At 38.8% G+C, this 21,964-nt stretch overlaps 1 protein-coding gene across 5 annotated transcripts in view; it reads left to right on the forward strand.

Annotated features, from left to right (window-relative positions):
• Positions 1-21,964, forward strand: part of BICD1 (BICD cargo adaptor 1) — a 177,031-nt gene that overhangs the window by 73,805 nt on the left and 81,262 nt on the right. For all 5 annotated transcript variants that reach the window (XM_027894220.1, XM_027894216.1, XM_027894218.1 and 2 more), the window contains exon 2: positions 17,530-17,742. In XM_027894220.1, the coding sequence (XP_027750021.1) occupies positions 17,530-17,742 (213 nt within the window). The remainder of the gene's footprint in view (positions 1-17,529; positions 17,743-21,964) is intronic.

Below are 21,964 nucleotides of genomic sequence, written 5' to 3' on the forward strand. Positions count from 1 at the left end.
CTTTTTTTCAAGACTGAACAAACCCAGTTTGTAAACTTCCATGTTTACTGATACAGACCAGGAACAATTCTGTGGACCCAGTTCTGAAAGAAAAGAAGAATTAAGTGGTAGATTTTGCAGTCTTTTATGAGCAGTTTAAATGAGTCATCAGACTGGTTGTTTGGGGATTTTTTTGTTGTCTTATGGAGGTGCCTGTCTTCATTCAGCTTGTTTACCTATAGACCACCCATCACAGTGCAGGAACTCAATGAGAGACCTCATTGGAAGAGGAAAGTGAGATTTCAGAAAATTAACTTAATTGGTTGAATAATTAATGTAGTTGGTTATTTAATGCACTTGCACTCACTTTTTCATAATTATAACTCACATTCTCAAACCCATGTGATGTTTATACCCAGATGCACATGCTAAGTGTCTGCTCATGTAGAGCATAGAAAGCAAAGGACTTCAGCTATTAACTGAGTCTTCATCATGTATGTTGGGTTCTCTATGACTGATATTAACTAGCAGGTTTTTAGTCAGGTAATGAATTTGTTTATTAATGATGTAATCTTCTTCTGCTCCTTGGGGTTCTCAGATTTCTCAGGTTCCCATGGAAATGTGTGCTACGGAGCAATATTAAAAGAATATGTATGTATAGGTATGAGTGTATATATGGACAGATTCTTCCTAATAACTTATTAACTTCTCTCTAAATACTGCTATGATGCTGGTGTTTTCATCCTTTACTGCTATTTTCATCCTTTTCATGTTGTAATACAGTGACTTTATAATTTTAATATGGAAGAAGCTGTAGTTCTTACTAGTTATTTCTTCTGTTGCTATCACTTTAAGTATTCATTTCTCATTTTGACTTGTCTAATTTTAACTTCTTTCATTTTTTGTTAAATAGGTCTTGTTTCATGTTATTTTTCTGCCCTTGAAATAGGTTTGCTTTCTTAGGTAAGCACCATCTTTTTTAATAGAAAAGTAGGTGAGTCCCCTTGCAATTGAAATTAATTGAGAGTAGTTTATAACTAGTTAATTCTATGAAAGCAGAAATGAAAGGGCATAAATATATTTTCCTTTGTTTGATTATTTCCTTTTTCTTCCATCCCCTCTTTCACATAGTGATAGTCACAATGTAGTTGAAAAGAGGCCACAGGGACAAAGTTTGGGGTTTTTTTCAGAGGTGTGATGGACAAAGGAGTTGGCCGGTCAGACGACCTGGGTGACCACCTTAGTGCCTTGGAAGGGACTTGGCCAGGTCCTTGCTGAAACAGGCTGGTAGTTCATGTGAAGTGTTGCTTCTGCTTAGACATATCAAGTGACTTATATGTTTCCAGGTATTTAACTTACCATTTTTCACAGCAAGTAATCAGTGTTGCTGAACAGGATGACTATCACTGGTTACCTCTCTAAAAGGAGGCTACTAAACAATTTTTTTCTTTAGAGTTGCTTTTCTCCATGCCACCATTTAAAATCTTGTACGTAGGAAATGCTTCCCTCAATGCAGGTTACAAATGAGAATCATTCAGTTTTTAAGAATTATCACAAAGGTTTGGTCTAGTCTTCTTCATAGTGCAGGACATATAAGACCTCGCTCTATGTTGAGCATGTAATCTCAGTCTGAATTGCAGCAAATTTTATGATGGTATCACAAGGTGAAATCTTGCCACTCTTTCTGTGTTTATTTTCAGTGACTCTGTCCTGAGAAGCCTCGCTCATTGGAGCTTTCAACAAATAGCATTATTCTGTTTCTACAGATATTTTGTCTTCTTACTCTGGCCTTGCCTAAACCTCAGACCTTCCTGTCTGATATTTCACTGAAATGAAAAGCTGAAGTCTGTGGGTTTTTTTTTCAAATATACCTATTCTTTGTCACTGAGGATTGCTCTGTGCTGTCATTCTAATATTTGTATTCTGTACTGTATTGCCAGGGTCAGCAATGAAACGTGATTATCTTGGGATCTAATGAAATAGTTTCCTGCCTCCTGTAATTCTCAAAGTGGCTCAGACATTTAACCTTTTGACCCATTGGGACTAGTCTCATAATAAATATACTGCTATGACAGCAGAGCTGTCTCAATTGTTTGCTGTTTTTCAAGAAGTCATATATTTTAAACACTTGAACATTTTGCATTTCTTTTGCTTTTACACAATAGAGCTTTTTGAGCACAGCTCAATAAACCTTGTATGTACTCAGTATGAATTCTTGCATAGTATCTACATGAATTTTATAGTCTTAAATTAGAGCATGCCAGGTATTATCTGAAAGAACTTTTAAAGGCAGTAATTCAAATATCTTCTGTTATGCTACATGATTGTTTATCTTTTTTTCTCTCCATTTTTCTTTACCTTTATCATCTCTCTCTCATTAGCACGTGCATTTAATCAGGACAGTGGAAGTGGTGAATTTTACCCCAGATGTGGCTATGATGAGCTTCCACATGCTTGACTCCTCTCCCCTGTATTACTGTTCCTGTCATCTCTCTGGGCACAGTTTCAGCATGTGCCTATGTTTCTCAGCTGTGAGAGGACATGCCACACGTGACTGGCCCAGCTGAGCCGTAACAAGCTCCTACCAAACAGACCTTCATAAATTTGCTTGGAGCATGTTAGGAAAAATGGATCGGGTAACCCTGAATAAAACCATGTGAGTTGCTATTTTCAAAGCTGCTTTAGGGTTTTGGACTTGGTCTTCTAACTCAAAAATCCACCTCCATTTCCTGGAGCGTTCCAAAGTCATCATCACTGGTGTGTGATTAGGCATATGTGCATGTAAATTCACAGCAGTGTCTTGGTGTTATTTGTATAACAAACAGCAAAACCATGATAAGTTTATTCTTTTTTCTTTGAACTCTGTCCTAATCAATTTCTTTTAAGAGATCTAGCATTCTAAGTGTGTGAGTTCTGTATATTGCCAGCCTCTTTAATTTGCATTAGGGCAGAAATGTATGATAGCATTATACTAGAAATTTACTAAAAATATTTCATTCTGTTCTCCTTTCCCTGATTTTTTCTTTCCCAGCCATGCTTTATGGGATCTTGTCACAACTCCCAGTGGTACATTAAAAATTTTGGTTGGCAATTCATCCTGTAAAGGGAAACCAACCTTTGAGAAATTCTTGGAAGTAGCTTGGATTCACTCACTCAGTCTTTTGAGCAAAAAAGGCAACTCTTGTCATGAGGGGCCAGCTCAGAAACCATTATTGTGGGGCAGTGTGGTACAGGGATGGCTGATGAGCTTTCTACAGAGGTGGTCTGGGTTGGCTTGACCAGTGTTGCACTGGATGAATCTTATGGAGCCTTTTGGCTGTGCTCTGCCATTTGAAGGCACTCATCAGCTCAAGTGCAAGATCATACTTCTTGGCCTTCTAAGTCCAGCCTTTTTGTTTTCCTAACAAGCCCGTGCAAAACTTGGAGTGGTGGGAAGTGTGGTGCAGAGCAGGTTGGCTGGAGTGGCAGTGGTCAGGCCAAGTCCTGCAGGTTTGATTCACTTTCTGGTTCACTGCTGCCAACATTCCATCCTAGCTGATGGTGCTGAGCTCCATTAGAACCTCCTCCCTGCCTTTGCAGGGATCCTGGCTGTGTCAGTGTTGCTGTGCACGCAACTGTACGTACAGGGTTTTCAGAAGTGTGTTGAGAAGCACACATCCTTCCAGTTTTCCAGTTTCCTAGGGTCATATAGATGTAGGTGAGGTGGCTTTTTTTTTTTTTTTTTTTTTTTTTTTTTTTTTTTTTTTTTTTTTTTTTTTTTTTTTTTTTTTTTTTTTTTTTTTTTTCTGTGATGTCCCTCTTTGGGTACATGGAGATCTGAAAGTGGTAAAGTTTGACTTAAACATCATGTGAATAGATTTTATATGGAGTTACCACTGTCTTTAAAAGGTGGCTTACAGATTCCCAACAGTAAATGTAATTATAACTGTATTTTGACACAAGGGAATACCAATGAATCCATTGCAAGAGAAATGTGTTGTTTAATGACCTTATGCATTTTTCACTTAGTGGTTCTTTTTCTATTGATATGTGTTTCCTACAGATGCACTCATAGATGTGCTGCAGTTCAGAGGTTCAAGTTTAAGAGAGACGAAAGAAACCATCAACTCTTAGGAGTTGCCTCCAAGTGAGAGTCAATAGGGAGCTCTCTGTCCCCTTCTGATGTAAAATACTTAAATTAGCTGACATCCCTTCCCAACGATTTGCCCGACACTCTCCAAAGGCTCTTTGTCTGTGAAGGAGGAATCATTCACCATCATTTGTGGAGAGCACTGATATTTGCATTCTGATGTTGCAGTTGTGCAAGCGGCCATCAACGTGTACTGGGGTACATTCCATTACAGTTTGCTGAGTATCAAGTTCAGAGACGTGTGAAAGCTTCCTTTCTGGGAAAGAAAAGGGAAACTCCTGCATCCGGTGCTGCGACAGATTTAGCTGGCTAGCTAAGCACTGCCTTGCTGGCTGCTGACTGAGGTGTTCTCCTGTCTGTGCTGCTGATCCTCTGCTCTGTGGGAGCACGGGCATTGCTCCTGTGGATGGGTGTCAGGGGAGGAAGGAAGGCTTTCTGTTCCACAAAAACTGCTGTTGTGAAAAAGAAGACTTTAAAGGGAAAATTCTGATCATGCAGTAGTTCGAAAGCTTCTGTGCAAATAAGATGGCCACTGAAGGAGCTGAGATTGACAGGTTTTGCTGATTTGCAATAAGTTAGTTTTTTAAACTGTTTGTAATTTGCTGGCAACTTCCATGTGAGGAAATACAGTGAATCAGGAACCAGAATATAGCATATCATCTAGAAATAAATACCCAGGGGCAAAATGTGGGCTTCGCTGAAGCTAATGAACTCTTTGGTTACTTTCTCAGTAGAACTAGTTAAGTCAGGGATGATGCTCAATTTGCATACGCTTATGCAGGTTTTTACAGTCTGGAAGATAGGTCACCCTGAAACAAGGATGCTGACAAAGCAAGAGCGTATTATCCTCTTAAACCTGTTACCCTTGGCAAATTGCTTACTGGAGACAACTTATTTCACAAATGGGAGTTTACAACATCAGGCAATGCTATGTATGTAACACTGTCAGAGAAGAAGGCTGGGAACTACTTAAAATTCTTGTTAGGGTAAGATGAGCCCATCCTATAAACATGCCTGCAGCCCTGGATGTTGTCTGTTGATACCTGATCTCACTGTTTAGGGAGTGGTTTTCAAATCCCAACCTTGATGCACCAACTTCCTCTGTGTTCATGCAGTAAAAAGCAAGTAGTGCTAGGGACAATCGAGCCCTTGGGCAAAAGCACTTGGAGGGCTGTGCTTGGACACATGGCTTAGACTGCAGATTTCTTGCTTATAAAGCTAAATCTTTGTTGGGCTATTGTCTTTTGCTTGTGTTGGGGTGACACGTGGGATCAGTCTGGAGCCCTGCTGCACTTAGACAAGCAGGTATACAAATGCACAGCATGGGGCATGGTCTGCCTTCTTCAATTTATCCTCAGGCTGACTTTAGACAGACCATTTGGTGTGGGTGCGGAGGTACTTGGAGGAGTGCCAGGCCATCTACCTTCTCACGCAACCTCATGTGTCAGGCAAGTCCCTCTCCTCGTTAGTAGATCTTCTGGTCAGCAGTGTACACCAAACCACTTTCATCGACTTTGATTGAATAAATGGGTGGGGTTTTTAGTAGGGTATTTTGGGTTTGTTTGGTTGGTTTTGTTTCTTTTTATTTCTCACCCTATGCAAAATGAATTACACCTCTCTAAGGACTGCAGTGGGACAATCTATGGCAATCCCATTCTCTGGGTCTCACTGTTTTTTGGGGCATTAAGTAGGCAAGCTGTTGTTGCTGTAAAATGGTTGTCAGTACCACCATTTGCCTTAAAATCTCACTTGCTCTGGAGGCATGAGATTATCCAGCACTTGTAGTAAGCACCCAGCTGCAGCAGCGTTGTGTGAAACAGTTGTGTGCACTGCACTGATCAATGCTAATGGAAGCAAAAAGTTCCCCATGGTAAATCAGTGGCTGGCAGTATTCTAATTAAACCTCCCTTTGAAAATAAAGGAGAGGTCTGTAATTTTGGCCTCTTGTTCTGAAGGGCATGCTTTTATATGGAGATTTTTCCAACTTAAATTTTTTGGAGGTTCTATAAATGCCTGAAGCAGCAGAAATCTCTGAATAGTTTTTCTTTCTCCTTTTAAATCTTTAGTTTGGAAATCATGTTACTAAAAGTTAATCTGTGCCCCCTTCCCACCCAACTTAAGTACTCCAGCTCCAGGAATTGGGATGTGGAGCTCTTCCCTTGGATTCTGTTGTCCAAGATAGTTGTGCTGGGTGCAACTCTGGTTACCATATGCTGATGTTTAGCAAGTCATGTGTGGTCACAAGGAGAGAGTTTATTCTTATTAATCACCTATGGAGTAGTGAGAACTGCTGTGCTGGCAATTCACATAAAGAACTGCAGAGAATAGGAATATTAAGTGGTGCCAGACAAATTAAGGCTTTAAATTTAATAAGCAGGAGTACTTTTGTGGAATATACAGGAAACATGTATTCTGTAAGTATAGTTGCTCATGAGATTTTATCAGTTGGGAAGATGATCTTTTACTACCCTGACTTCTATAGACCTGAACCTCGTCCTGCCTTGTTACTATAACTTTGGCTGAGACTGAGCTTTGCTCTCAGGTTGTGATTTTTATGACTGTTACAACAAAACTGGGTGAGAGTGCTGGTGTCCCAAAGAGGTAAAATCAAGGTCTGTTTATGCTTGTCATTGAAATTTCCTGTCTCTGCGTGTTCCCTTTAAATGATCACATTTGTTGATTACAGTAAAACCACAATGGTCTTGCTTTTGGTCATCTTCACTTTCACAATGGTGTTGAAGACAGCTAAGAAAATGACCAGTCATGAGTCATAGCTCTTTCGACTGTTTGGTCCTGGAGAAGCGTGTCCCAGTTTTCCAGCATATAGAATTGCTCCCTTAATAATAATAGAATTTAGTTTGGAATAGGTTCCTGAAGATTATCTTGTCTGTCCCCTGACTGAAGTTTGAGGCTAAGTGTTGCTCAGGGTCTTGTCCTAGACAAGTTTTGAAAGTCTCCAAGGGTGGACATTACACTCTGACCACTTATTTTGATGCCATGCCACTCAGAGTGGATTTTCCTTTGCCTTGTGCAAATTTCTGTGGTTTCAGATTGTGAGCGTTTCCTCCTGCCCTTTCCCTGTGCACACTCTATCTCCCTTCAGGCAAGAGAAGAATGCAAGTAGGTCTCCCTTTCCTTAAGCTTTTTTTACTCGGGCTGAACAAACTCAATTCTTTCTCTTCTCTGGGAAGCCTTTCAGGAAATGAAACTCACTTTGCTTTCCTGACTGCTGCTCCTCCAAGGCTGGTTGTTTCACAGGGCTATTGATAATAAACCCTAAATAAGACCACTGCTGTGCCCGTAGAGAGTCAGGTTTGCTCCTTCTAATCATGTGAGTTTAAGAACATATTTGGTCACTTGGGGCTGCCCGAGCCTTCTGCAAGTCTTTGGTCAGCCTTGGCTTTTACTTCCCAGAGTAGCATGATGAGGGATGGCTCTGTAGTGTGAACCATTGTGCACGCTGGGAATGGATCTCCCGAGAAGCCCATCTGAATGCATTCAGCTCTGCAGGTCTGTGCTTGGATCACATTACAAGCAGAAATTTATTGAAGAATTAGTCACACCCGGTTTGGTGTTTTCCAAATGGAGCTGATACGCTCAGCCTGCTGGGGAGAGGAGAAAGGCACCAAAGGAAATGCTTCTTTTTGAGAAAAATCCCCCCTCTGTTCTCCCATTTCATTTACAAAGAACTATAGAAACAGTCTCTTAAGAGGCTCGTGAACAGGTTGAAATCCCAAATTTTTGGGAAAATATAGCATTTATGAGGATTGGGATGTCAGTGTTTATCTCTGCACATGCTGACTGTAGTCAGTTCTCATCTACTTGGTGACTCGCTGATACAGACAAGCTATTAGGGCAGGGTTTGAAAAAGACTAAGAAACACAAAAAAGAGCAGAGCAAGTCTTTATGGTCGTCTCTAAATGTCACTTGAAGCATAATATACTACTATTGTGATTATCGGAGACCTTTCCTGTGGGTACCAAAAATACCTTAAAGGAGGTAGGGGTTTTTTTCCTCCTCTTTGCCCATTGTAGCTTCTAATTTCTTTTGTTTGTATGACAAAGAAATATTCTCAGGGTAATGACTTCTGCCCGAGGGTGACACTGTACAGTGCTTTGAGGACAAGATGGCAACTATATTTCTTGTTCGCTTGTTCAAGAAGAGGAATTTCCTGTTCTTTGAGAAGTAAATCCTTAATTTTGCTGCTTAGCAACAGTGCCACCACTTCCCTATGCTCAGAATCCAGTTTTAGATCCCTGTGGAGGTGGTTTAAAGACTCATAGAATGGTTTGGTTTGAAAAGGAGCTTACTTTCATTTTAATTGAAAGAAAATAGTATAAAATACTAAAAGAAGAGAATCTAAACAAAAGAGATGTTCTATTGCTTATAGAATATATGTAAATACAGCTAAGTGTTCTGCAGCAGAAAAACACCCTTCTGAATTTGAGAACGAGTGTCAGAAATCCTCATAAAGTGAGGCCCTGCTACTTTAAAGTTTTCAGGTGATTTAATAAGCAGGTGTGTAAGTAAATCTGTTCTTCGGGGATGGAATGGGAAAATAACAATTATATCTTTTTTTAAAACTGCATCAATCTACTTGAAAGGGAGCACGAATCTAATATGTCAATAAAATAAGTTTTCTGCTCATCATTTCTTTTAAATGTTCTGACATACTCCTTACATCTGCAGCAGTCACTGATACAGAGTTGCTCCATTGTTTTGTTTTGTTTTGTTTTAATCTAATGTGCAAAGAGCATTATCTTCTAAGCAGCAGCTTGCTTTTTCCTTGCTCCATGCAACTTGATGCTGTTGCATCCTACTCCTTATTTCCTCCCTCCTCTTCAAGAAGAGGCATTCTGGGCATGGAGCCTTTGCCTCTTTATATGCTGCTCTGGAATAGTCCGAACTGGTTTTGGTAGGAGTCCCTCCTTTCTTCCCTTTGTTAAGCCTATGCAAGGGGAAATAATCTTTCCCTCTACATTGAGACTTCTCTCCATCGGGAAATCGTGGCAGAAGAAGCAGCAGCAATGTAGAATGCACTTGGTACACTTCATGTTTGTGTTTTGTGTTTGCTTTTTTTTTTTTTTTTTCATTCACTACTAACACGACTTTCCTTAGACCACTCCTAAAATGCTCTAAAAATGTGCTCTTACATATGAGCAGCTAATGTGGAATAACTAGAGTGTCCCAGCAGGCTGACAACTCTTAAAGAATTGTATTTTGGCATGCCTTCTTTACAGCTTTTTTCAAGCAAGCACAGGAGACAGAATTGCAATTATCTTAGCTGTTTCATAGTTAGAAAAAGAGGGGGGGAGGGGGGAAAAGGCAATTAGAGAGGGGGGAAATAAAATAAAAAATCAAGTTTTAGTAAAAATGGGATTTTGCTGTTTACTACAAAGGTAATAGGACTTCCATGGAAGGCATGTTTCATCTCCACCTTTAAACACATTTTGTTTAAAAAAAAAATCTTTGACAGTCTTACATGCTTGTTCTGGTAATGCTTCTTTTGGTTTTACTTGGAATTTTGTAATAGCTGGATTAGCTGAATAATTGATCCGATAACAGTGCAAACTGATAAGCACCAATATAGTAATTGGTGCAATTTTTTGAGCCACATTATGTTTCATTAATAAGGTGTTGAATTTTTTTTTTTATAGAAATGATTTAATTATTGGCCATTTTCATTCCGAACAGAGCTACTTTAAAATTACCAGCATGAAACTAATTAGTTGTGTTGTAGATAAGTGGTGCTCTTTGTTACAAGCTTCCCCTTTCTTGTGTTTTCTGTGCCTGGAGGGAATGCTCAGGGCTGGGGAATTGAAATCCTCATCTAGAGTGCTGTTAAAGGCAATTAAATGGAAATTCTTATTCATTCCCCCTCTTACTGGATTGCTGATGAACAATGGAGGTTAGCATTGACTGTTCATTTTCATGGTATTGCTTTCTTCTTGTCTATAAACATTTCCTAAACCATCACAATCAGGCATATTTTTGTTCCTTATTTTTAAAAAGGCAGCATGGTTGCCTAAGGCTTCATGTATTGACTGAAATCAGCACACTGTGTACTGGGACTGTAGAAGTGTGGCCGTGCCTGTAGCTGAGTTGAATGTAAATGCTCATTTCTCTCTGTATTTTCTGAAGGCTTTGTTGATTAGCATCTGATATATGAATTTCAAGAGGACTGTAGACACTGAAGGGATCCACTGAGAACAAACAGAAGCATCCACATCCTTCACACTTTTATCCAAAGCTTCCTTGGGGAAAAACCCATGAATTGTTGACATTTGTCCTACTGCTCTACATTGGTAAACAGACTCAGTATTACTTATGTTTTCTGTGTATCTGAGCTCTTCAGTATTTCTGGCACGGCTAAAACCTCCAGCACATTGGCTTGCAAGTCACTTTTGCAGGTGGAATCTCTCATGCAGATATTAACTTACATTGCTTTATCATTGCACCAGCATTTGCATTATTATTGAATTGATTAACTAAGCTGGTGTGTGGAAATAAAGTTAAATGCTTTCTGCCTTTAGGTGGTAATAAAATAGCTTCTTCTAGTAACATTTATAGGTTTATCAGTTACCTATGCTATGCTCATAGAATCATTAAGGTTGGGAAAGATCTGTAAGATTGAGTCGAACCTTTGAACAAACACCCTCTTGCCAACTAAACCACAGCACTAAGTGCCATATCCAGTCATTTCTTGAATATCTCCAGGAATGGTGATTCACCACCTCCCTGGGCAGCCCATTCCATTGGCTGTCCAATCTGAACCTCCCCTAGCACAGCTTGAGGCCATTTCTTCTTGTCCTGTTGTAATTATAGTATATATATTTTATTTCAGATCATGAATGGATCTATCGTAACACCCTTTTCTCTACATAGCAGATACTGCGCTCTAAATTTTTCAAATGGGAAGTTGAGGAGTACTTTGCTTAAGGTCATATCAGGTGTCTGTATGAATTGAAAAAACCTGTCTTTTGAAGTTTAATTTTTGACATTTTCAAAAGGCAGACTGATTGCATGAAAAAAAAAATCAGTTTTTTAGCTTGCTGCAAACCAAGTATAAAACATTTAATTTTTTTCTGCAAGATGGGGCATATGAAGTAAAAAGTATGTTGTTACATTAAAAAAAAAGCCAAACAAACACAGAAATCTTCTTCATGGTGTGTGCCATAGATCATAAAACTGATCATCTGGAGTTTGGAAATTTTGAAATGATGAGTGCTTAGCCAGTTGCTTGGGTACAGTGGAATTTTGACCAATTACCTCATATTCCTTTTGACTGAGAGACTGGTTAATTCTAGGAACCTTGTTTGTTGTTCTCAGCTGAAAGATAAAATAGTGATGGGGTTGAACATCTTTGTATCTTCTGCCTCTCTGTAGGAGAGTTCCTGCTTTCTTGAACACAGGAGCAATTAGACAAATGGGACACTTTCCTAGCTGTAAAATATCAAGCTGTTTTCAGCTAGCTTATCAAACCAAAAGTTCATGATCTAGTTTTCTTGCCTATATGCCCATGCTGATTCAGGCTGTGTTCTCAATCTGTTTTTGACTTTTCAATCTGCTTCCCTGCATGGGCTGTCCATCTCAGATGCACTATCCACACAATACCTATTAATTTTCTTCTCTGTCATCATTAAGCTTGCATCTGCCTGTGTTTTGATTGCAGTATGCCTGGTATTTACATTTGAAGGTTTTAATCACTTCAATATTGGGTTCCAAAAAGAAACCTGTTGCCTTCTCTCACCCATCTTAAATGATCATCAGGAGGTCGTGTCAACTGCATAGAGATTTAGCCTAAATTATGAAAAAAATTATAGAGGCCTAAAAGTTTCCCATGTTTTAGGAAAGCAGATATAATATGACTGGAGAACATCAGTCACCTCTGCCAAGGTGTTATTTGCTATTGCACTGCTAAGAAACACGGTGGGCTTAGACTCGGTGGCTCCTCCTATGTTCTTCAAGAGTCAAATGCAGTCCTTGTCCAAGACACTGGACAATCTGTGTACCCAGAGTGTGAGGGACCAGGGAATGGCAAACAACCCAGTGACCAGAACTGAGCACTGAGCATACACCTGTACGAAAGCCCATGGAGAGTGAGATCACCAGGTAGGCTGAAGTCTGGGTTGGATTTACTAGCAAAGAAACTGGTTGATTTCATCAGCCTTCAGGTATAAAATAGTAGAGATAAATTAAGGAAATAATGTGTCTGAATGGAGGTACATCATGTCTTATGGAGGGGGCAATTTTGTACCTGCTGATTTTGAGGGAAGGGCTAGAGCCTGCTTGGCCACTCGCGTCCCTGCTTGGTCTTGTCTAGAGGGGATTCCCTCGCAGACCTGTGTCTGCCACTGATTGCTCCTTAGCAGAAAAAATTTCAAAGAACCCTGAGCTTTTGTTAATGAATTGTGAAAAAGAAAATTAAAATTTATAAAATGGTGATTTTTTTTTTTAAATATAAAAGTTTAAAACCCCCCATCTTATCTGAGAGACATGGAATTGCAAATGATTAAGGGAATATTCAGTGATAAGTGGCATTCAAGTTGTGCCATAAAATATAAGACTCGTCCCTGACCTTAACCCCTAACATCCCCAGCAAAGATTTCCATCTATGTTATCATACTGACATTTGACTACAAAATATGCTACCCTCTTGGATAATCCCAGGCTGGTTTTTCCCTGCTTTTGTGTTAGGAATGTGGAGGTAACTAATATATAATACATTCTGCTTTGCAGCAAGTTAGCAGCTGAAATAGGCAATCATTTGAACAATTCGATGCTGTTGCATTATGCATCAGAAAAACTACATTAAGTGTCAAAGCCATAAAGGCAGGCTGCCTCATTCTGATAGCAGTCAGGTCATGTTTTATTTCTTATTAATCATCACAGACTAGAAGAATTAATTTTTATGCAAACACTTCAGAATTTCTGTCCCAGGAGGTGGCTAGTAAAAATAAAAGTGAAACTCAGAAATAACATTCTTTGTTACCTACTTATATTTATAACTGATCTTTTGCATATGTGCTGCTTTCTAAACTTAAATTAGAAATCTAGCTTCTCTTTTTCTTTTTTTTTAAGTGTTAAATATAATTTTTACTTTGCAGTCATCATTTCATGTCACTCACTGCACATTAGCTTTCTACTGCTCTTTATATTTGCATATAAATATGACATGTTGTCTGGAACAGTCATTTTTCTATTGTTCTTTTACAAATCTGTGCCCGTTTTGTTCACAGCATTATTTCTGTCGTGCTAGTTTGCTTCTGACATGGGAATTTCCATCTGGGGTTATGTAGAGTTCATTGGTAAATGGCTTTTTCCTCAAAGGTTGCAGTTTTCTCCATGGCCAGACTGACCTTTTCCCTGTGTGTGCCCACTGTTGTCAGTCTTTGTCATGACCTCAAATGCTGATGATTATTTTATCGTTCTCAAAGTTCAGATTTTAAGGTGCCTCTAAAAAGTCAGGATGCTTTTACAGTCCTCAGGTCTCAGAATATATATATAACATTTAATTGCATCTTGTTACTCAGCTTGTACGACCAACTTACAAAAAAGTATCACCTCACTCAGTCAAGAACATCTTTTCAAGAAAAATCATGAGAGAAGTGACAGGACCAGTGTAGGATGAAATCAGACTGTTCTCTGCAGAAGCCATGAAGGGCTACACAGCCCTTTCTGAGTCCAAACTTGAATGTGGAAAATGGTGTCCTGTGCCGGAAAAGCTCCACGCTGTGATTACTGAAACTAAGAGCCACTAAGGGACCAGGAGTGATTTTTAAGTGGTTTTAATGAGGACTCACCAAGCACGGCAGCACCATACTGAAAAGAGTGGTGGTAAATAACTAACACAGTTGCGCAATATAGTACAGCACCTGGAATACTTCATAGAAATCACACAAGCAAGTGATTTGGGCACTGTTCGTGCATCTACAGCCATAGTTCTTTGCTGTCCTGGTTACTTTCTTGAAGACTAGGTCAGAGAACTCTGTTCCATATGCTGACATACTTGTCCTAATCCATTTGAAATGATGAAATAGCATGGAAGAGCCTGTTCCTGCTTTTGTTGTCCTGACATCATCTCAAATTTGACTGAGGGAGAAGCTGCTGTGGTAATAATTATAAGTAACAAAGTACTTTTAGGCAGGAGCCTAAACTATTCTTCAAGAGCCAAACTATTTACCTTGGTTGTAAATATCTGAACAAAATGAGCAGCCTGGTTTGGAGGCAGAGGGGTTGGAACTAGGTGATCTTTAAGGTCCCTTCCAACCCAAGGCATTCCATGATTCTATGGAAATACCAGTATCTTATACAATGGTGAATGCAAAGGGAACATCTGCATCTGCAGACATCTGCAAACATACCAGTTTGTATCCAATAACTGACCCAAATGCAAGTGAGCTTTCCTTATCTTGCAGTCCAGGCTGTCAGCTGCTTCTGTTCTGGGCATCATCTGCTGCTTCTTTCTTCCACACTTGATGCCAGTGCCAAATGCTCCTGGTTCTCACGAATGAATGCCTCTGTGCTAAATGCTCCTCCAGTTCCTCTCTTGTCCATTACTGGCTTTCACTAATATGGATTTCCCATCTCCTGGGAACATTTTGACTCTTTAATGTCCAACATGTTCAGGAGGTAGTTGTAAAGGCTGAATGGGGAGGTTCCAGCTTTCCCCAGCTGCAGTCTGTTCATGCTGTTGGCTGAGCATGGTGTCTGGGCTGTAATGTGTGAGGTGTTTTGTCCCATTCAGGTCTGGAACCCATTTGTTGTTGGAAGACAATCGCTGTGCCTGTTGTAAAGTTAGATGACCTGTAAAGCTTTTCGGGTGACTAAATTTTTCTACTGTGGGGATGGCTTCAGTGAAATAAGTGAGCACAGTTAATTGGAATATTTACATCATAGCAAACTTATAAGGTTTTAGAAATAAGAGAGTTTATCAAACAAATTATTAAAATGTAAAATTAAAAATAGAACGAATGTTTGGCTACCAGCTGAAAAATATTGATATATGCTTTAATTTAAAAGTGATCAACCTTATGCAAGACCTTAAGTGGGTATGTCTGGAAAGTATAAAGTTTTTGATGTTCTATGCAGACCATGAAATACAGAAGCAGAACTTTTTGCTTGCTTTCAGTTAAAAGACATCTCATATTTCTCTCCTTCTTTGCATGGATCTGCATAGTTTGCATGGATCTGCATAATTTCCAACGATATGGAAAGCGAACTATACTTCCTTGCTTTCTTACCCCTGATTTTGAACGTACTGATAGCAGTGTAAGAAAGAAATTGAGTAGTATGATAAAAACAACAATGTTCAAATTTGGGTTCATAGGAAAAAAAAAATGCTTGTTTTCTGTAGTCATAAGCACAATGGAATGTGAAGTATGCAGTAATTTTCCATTATGCTATGCACCTTCCCTAAAATCTGTATTCACTGCCATTCTAAACATCACATCTGCTAAAAATGGACCTTCAAAGTACATTTGAGGAAAAAACAGTATGCACCTGGAAGGCTGTCATCACTGTGCATTGGTATTTAGCTATAGTTAAATGGTAGAGAGGATTTCAGGTCCCATTTATTCATGGACTTCTCCATCCCTCTTAGTTCTACCTGCTCTTATGCTGTGTTTTGATTTTACCCCAGGGTCAGTGGCCTTTAAATTTGCAGTGGAGGGTCTTTATTGGCCTGGTGCTTTTTGCTCCATCTCAAATTAAGAGCAGTGAGCCATTGTGTATAAGTAAATAAAGTAAGATATAATTTATTAGCAGTGTTCCTGAAACAGTCATCTTAGATGCACAGATGTAGTGACTGAACCAGTGCTTAACAGTTTCATTAAATTGAATTTCTTGTTATTTCGAAAATCCTATTTGGCAAGTTGCTGACGCCTGCTATTTCAGTAACTTACTGTCTTGTGAGAAGACAGCTGGGTTAATACATTATTGAATATTTTTAGCATCCTTTAATGCTGAGTTCACAGGATTCTCTAAGTGAAGCAGACTTAAAAGCTGAGAAGTTTTTGAAGAGGGTTTTACTTTGAAGTTTTTAAGGGGCTGCTTCAGTTATAGTGCCAGTAAAACTTCGAATGTGTTCTGAAATGCTGTAAATAGCAGCAGGAAAACAATGGATTTAATTTGGCAAGTAGATCTTATTGATAGGTAGGCAAAGGAGGCCACAGCTTGCAGTGGGCACAAATGTGCACTCTGCTTTGTGGTTTCATAGAACTGAGTAGAAATCAGGCTTTTAGGGATAATTTTTAGCTGAAATAACATATTACCGTGACTTAAATCTCTCTGTCATGCATTAGGGAAAAAAATTAAAATCATGGTCTTTCAAATGGGTTCACCTTGAATTAAGATATATAAGACAACTTCTGCCTATGTTAGATGCCTTTTTTTTTTTTTTTTTTTTTTTTTTTTTTTTTTTTTTTTTTTTTTTTTCCAGAATTAGGTCATGTAAGTTTCAGCCAAATGTCTGTTTTTAAAGGTAATGCCAACAAATGGGGGTTTTATTTTATTTTTTATATTTTTATATTTTATATATTTATCTATAAACATATATTATTTTTATTTATATTATATTTTATTATTATATTATTTCTAGGTTTCCCCCTCTGTGTTTCTTAGCTAAATGGTATCTCCGTCATGTCTACTATCATGGCTTGTACTTTGCATCTTTCCAGATTGCTCCAGAGCTGTCAAAAGTAACATCAGAAATTGTCACCGAGAAATACTGCCTTATTAAATTGATCAAATTGATTAGTCTAAGCCAGTAACAAGAAGAGAATCACAAGAAATTATCTATATATTTAGATACTTCTTGAACACTTAAATATTGCAGAAAACACTGAACATAAACAAAGGGGCTGACAAACTGCGTGTTTAGCATACAAGGGGTGTTGATGGCTGGTCCTTGCTACTCATGTATTTTTTTCCAGGTTACAGGGTTTTTTCTCCATACCATGAGATCAGGTCCTGTTAGAAAAGGTTGTTGGATATGGAAAGCAATTAAGAAAGACTTGTCAGCTATTAATGCACTTTAAAACAACACAAACCAGGCGTTTGTTTTGCAGAACTAGGGAAGGAAGGAGTTGATGAATTACCGGCTGGCCTCACACAGGAGAGTTAAACACTGGCGCTAATTAATGGCTAGTTACCAGAGCACCATCTTGATCTCAGTGGAGGTCACCTGGATGGGGGCCATAAATCCATACTGCAAATGAGAACAGCTCCAAGATGCTTCATTTCAGCTAAATGAGATGGTGGCCCTCAGCTGCTAGGGAGCTGCTAAGGCAGTATTTATTAGGTCAGAGTTTGGGACTCGCAGATCTGTTTCTTTCCCGCTGGCTATGCAGCTGCTTGTTATTGTTGATAATTTTTCCAGGGCTTCAGTAGTTGTTTTACTGTGCACTGTTTTCCTCTTGCAGGCGTTTGGACAGTCCTTCTCTGTTCACCGCAAAGTGGCTGAAGATGGAGAAACACGGGAAGAGACTCTGCTCCAGGAATCTGCATCAAAAGAAGCTTATTACCTTGGGAAGATTCTGGAGATGCAAAACGAGCTCAAGCAGAGCAGGGCTGTGGTCACCAACGTTCAGGCAGAGAATGAGAGGCTCACTGCCATTGTCCAAGACTTGAAAGAGGTAAATGGGGGCGTGCAGGGAGCAAGGGGCTGAATTTTCTTGGAGTGTGATGGATAACATGGCTCTGAGTAAGGAAAACAATACAAGAAGGAAAAACGCTCACCTTCCCAGAAACCACATGGCCTGAAAAGGCTACAATTCAGAAAAGGAAAAATATAACTCATTATTTTTAAACAACAGTGACAAATTCTTATGAGTATAATGAATCCCAATTCAGGAACCTATAATTCCTAAGCACTCTTAGCAGTTTGCATTCTATTTTATAACACCTACATATAAGTGAATTTTACATAAACGCATTTTCTGCACACTTCTGATTCATGCAACTCCTCTCTTTCTCAGAATTTATATAATTTCTCAGGTATTCTGGATTGGCTAGAATTGGATAAAGCTTTCACCATTCTTCTTCTACTGCAAAGCAAAGTTGGAATACATGCTCATGTATAGAAAATGGTAACAGTAAAAAAGTAAAATGTAGTTAGTGACCATATGAGACACTGAATAATTTCAATGGAGAATTTAGTAATATTTAATAACTTGCTTTTTTTCCACCTTGAAATCTGGAAGGTATAGCAAGTTAGTTTGCTTACTATTGTTTCTATATCCCAGGTAGTGGAGGTCAGATCTAATTTTATGAGTCTATGCTTTTTCTCTTGATGATTGCTATATGAATTATGCCAAATAAAGCTCAACACAAGCCCTACACAAGAAGAAGGTGACTATTTCCTTTGGCTTTGCTAACAACTTGGCTCTTGCTCCCTTTCTTAGACTCTTAGACACAATCATCTTAGACTCACTAAGATGTCTGTGTTCCACTTTGGCCAGTTAGTTAAGGTGAAATGGAGGATAAGGACCACCAAGTCCTCAGTGTATAGGCTGTTTTTCCAATTTGTGTGTCTGAGAATATGCACATGGAAGTGATTCCACATCTTTCCTGCATTCCCCAGGAATGCTTGAACATGGGGACTCTCCCCACTGTGCAGCTGCTAGAAGAGATCTCTCCTGCGTGATTCTGGAAAGTGTTTAATATGTTACTTTGTTAATAATAAAGTTTACTATGTTTTTCGTAGCTGAGTGGAATAACATCCTTTTAAACTACAGAAACCCCTGAAACAGGGTATCCCTGGAACAGAGTCCTTTACTCCCACTGAATATTCTTCTTTAATGGTTGTATTGGACTTACCCATTTATTCACAAGTTACAATTAAAATATGTGATTGTAATTGCAGTTCCAGTGGTTAACAAAAAAAAATCAAATTTATATCTACTTATCCTCAAATCTTCTTGGTGGCAGACAACTAGCTGCTGACACGCCTAACTAATCACTTGGTAGAGTTCACAGGCCCTCATGACATGGGGTTCAGTTGCAAATGAACAGTTAGAGAAACTACCCATTTATCTTTATACTCAATTCCTTCCTCTGGGATCTCCTTGGGATTCCTTCAAATGCAAATATCCCTTCTGTTTGCTATCCTGGTTATCGATCTGTAGGTTGTTCAGGAGGCAGTTTCAGTACCTGTCCTCCCTAGAATATTGATTGTCCTCATTTCCTTGGAGGTAATAGTAAACCCTAGTGTGAAGCCAGCTGCAATTTTTTCCTGCTCTAATGCTAAATAGAAACAAGCCATAGTAGCTAATTAAAGTGCAATAAAAGAATTTACTTGAATAAAAATAAGTCTGATAAACTGTTATCATTAGGATGATGATGTATCCTGAATATAAAGTCGTTGACTATGTTGAGCTTTTATTTTGTATTACTATGTAATGTAATGTATAACCAATGTATCTAAACATAAATAGGATTAGTGCAGTCAGTTCATTATCCAGATTACACCACACACAATTATGATTAATTACTTGAATAATAATAACAGATGGAGGGTGATTGACATCTACTTTGGGCTCTTTGGGATCTTGTCACACTGAATTACACTGGCATTTCACTTTGTGCTCAAAAGAGTCTCACCCTTGTACCCAGCCTGGTATACCTTGGTCCAACCATGTAAACCCTATAACTGTGACATCCAAGTGCCTGCAGAAACAAGATGTCCTTTTTCTGTAAGTGTTTATGAACTTAGTCTGCTTAATTTTGGGTACTGCAACTAGGAAAGAGCAGACTTAACTTGCTCCAAACCTTGACGACCACAAATGTGGGGAAACAAATTATGAAGTTTCTGGTAAATTTTTGGATAAAGTCGGAATTACATGCTGCCATGAGTGGATTGCTACAGTGAGGAAGCAATTTGTCTCTTTAGCCTTTATATTTGAAAATTTAATTAGAGAGAAGAATGAAGGAAAACAGGATGATCTTCACGTGAGCAACTGTACTGAGTGATGTAAAGATAAATTCTGGACTCAAGTTACCTGGTTGTATCCTGTCTTTTCCTCTCCCTGCCCACCCCCCTCAAGAGAATATGCTTTATAGTTGTCTTTTAAACCTTACTAAGACACCTTATAAACTAAACAACAACACAAAAGTCATTCCTTTTCACCTTCAGTCTTAATATAAAAGCTTTGAATAACTGCTGTGTTGTTCTGGGAATAGTGTTTTTGCAGGGACGACAGAAATTTATGATAGTTTATCCATGCACTCGACCACTTAGGATACTGTAGACTGATAGCTAGGTTTCAAAAAAATTACCCCTGTTATTGTATCATGTCCCTAAATAATACACTTGGTGCTTCTCTATTCTTTAGCCGACATGGGAGTTATCTTATGAATATGTGCTGCTCTCTGAATTTGCACAGAAGTCCACAGTCATGTGAATGTGTATGAGCATTTTGTGAACCGTCAGAATACACTCGTATGAATACTGATGGCTTTTAGGAATCCTGGGAATTCCATAGCCCCAGAGTTTAAAAATTCATGCATTTTAGCAAGTATCTGCCATACAGTCACAGCTGATGTCTGCAGGGCAGCTTGACCTGGATCTCTCTTGCTATAAAAGGGAATGTATCAGGCTCAGGCCTCAGGAGATTGTGCATCTCAGTCTGGGAAATCAAACTGATTTCAATACTCATATCTAGAAAAAGACATATTTTCCTTGAGATCCTGAGTATTTGTTTCACCCTAATGGTGAATAATGAACCGATAGTCTGCATACAAGATAATTTTCTAGCTTCATGTTAAAATTATTAAAAGAGTAAAACACCAGCAGCATTATTTTTGATGTAATAAAAATCACAGGATCACAAAATATGCCGAGTTGAAAGGGACCCACAAGGATAGGAATTGCAGGGATTGCAGAAAGAAATTGACACCTGGGTACCTGCAGTCTGTGAGATAACAGATGAGCAGGGCAGCTTATGTGGTGACAGTGTTAATGGGCCATGGAAACAGCACACCTGGGCTTCTGGAGGGCAAAAACAGGAATAAGAGCAGTGGACAAGTGGGTGAGAAGAAGAAAAATACAAATTTATGATATATTATGTGCTGAAACCAGGTGAAAAAAAACATCTCAGACGAAGTTGTGCAGCCCTGCTGCCCTTGAAATCAATGGCTAAACATTTATTCACTACAGCAGCACAAAAATCTTGTACTCTGTGCTAATCAGGAAATGTATGGGTGTGATAGCCTGGACTTTTTTTGAGGGGAACATATGTTTGAGAAGGGGAAAAAATTTATGGTCATCATCTTCAAGTTGACCTTAATCTAAAAAATTAAATATTTCTATATTAAATATAGCTTAAATTCTAATTGGCTATTTCCTATTTAGAAATTATAGTTTTTCAATCTGAAGATTTAAGATTTTTTCTCATTTTTTACAATTTTAAGTAAAGCCTAAGACTTTTAAATGTGAACACAGATGCAGTCAATAACCTGTCATGGTTTAAGCAGGACAAACACACCAGTTTCAGGTTCTGGTTTTGCTGGTCTGGTTTTAGACTATAAAAGGCCTGGTTACATAGTGCTTCCTGTATAATGTAGGATGTAGTTAAGTCCAAAACTGGGATCTTTTATATGTTTAATTGTCATCTATTATTGGAAGCTTCTGCAGTCATTATGTGCCTACATTTCCACCTGTAGAATTCTCTGTTTCCACATGCATTCAGGAACACCTCTGCCTTGGACTGAGGTCTGTTGCTCAATACTGAGCACCTCTATAGGTGCTACTGGAATCTTCCAAGGAGATGTTTCCCAGCTGACCTCATCATCTAGTTTTGTGATTCCCTCTGGTTCTGTAATTTGCTCTGGGTCTGTGATTGTGGCAAGGTTTGGGGC

Source organism: Empidonax traillii, unplaced genomic scaffold, assembly GCF_003031625.1.
Source record: "Empidonax traillii isolate 1590-97213 ecotype Southwest subspecies unplaced genomic scaffold, ASM303162v1 scaffold421:size509273, whole genome shotgun sequence".
Taxonomy (NCBI): Eukaryota; Metazoa; Chordata; class Aves; order Passeriformes; family Tyrannidae; genus Empidonax; species Empidonax traillii.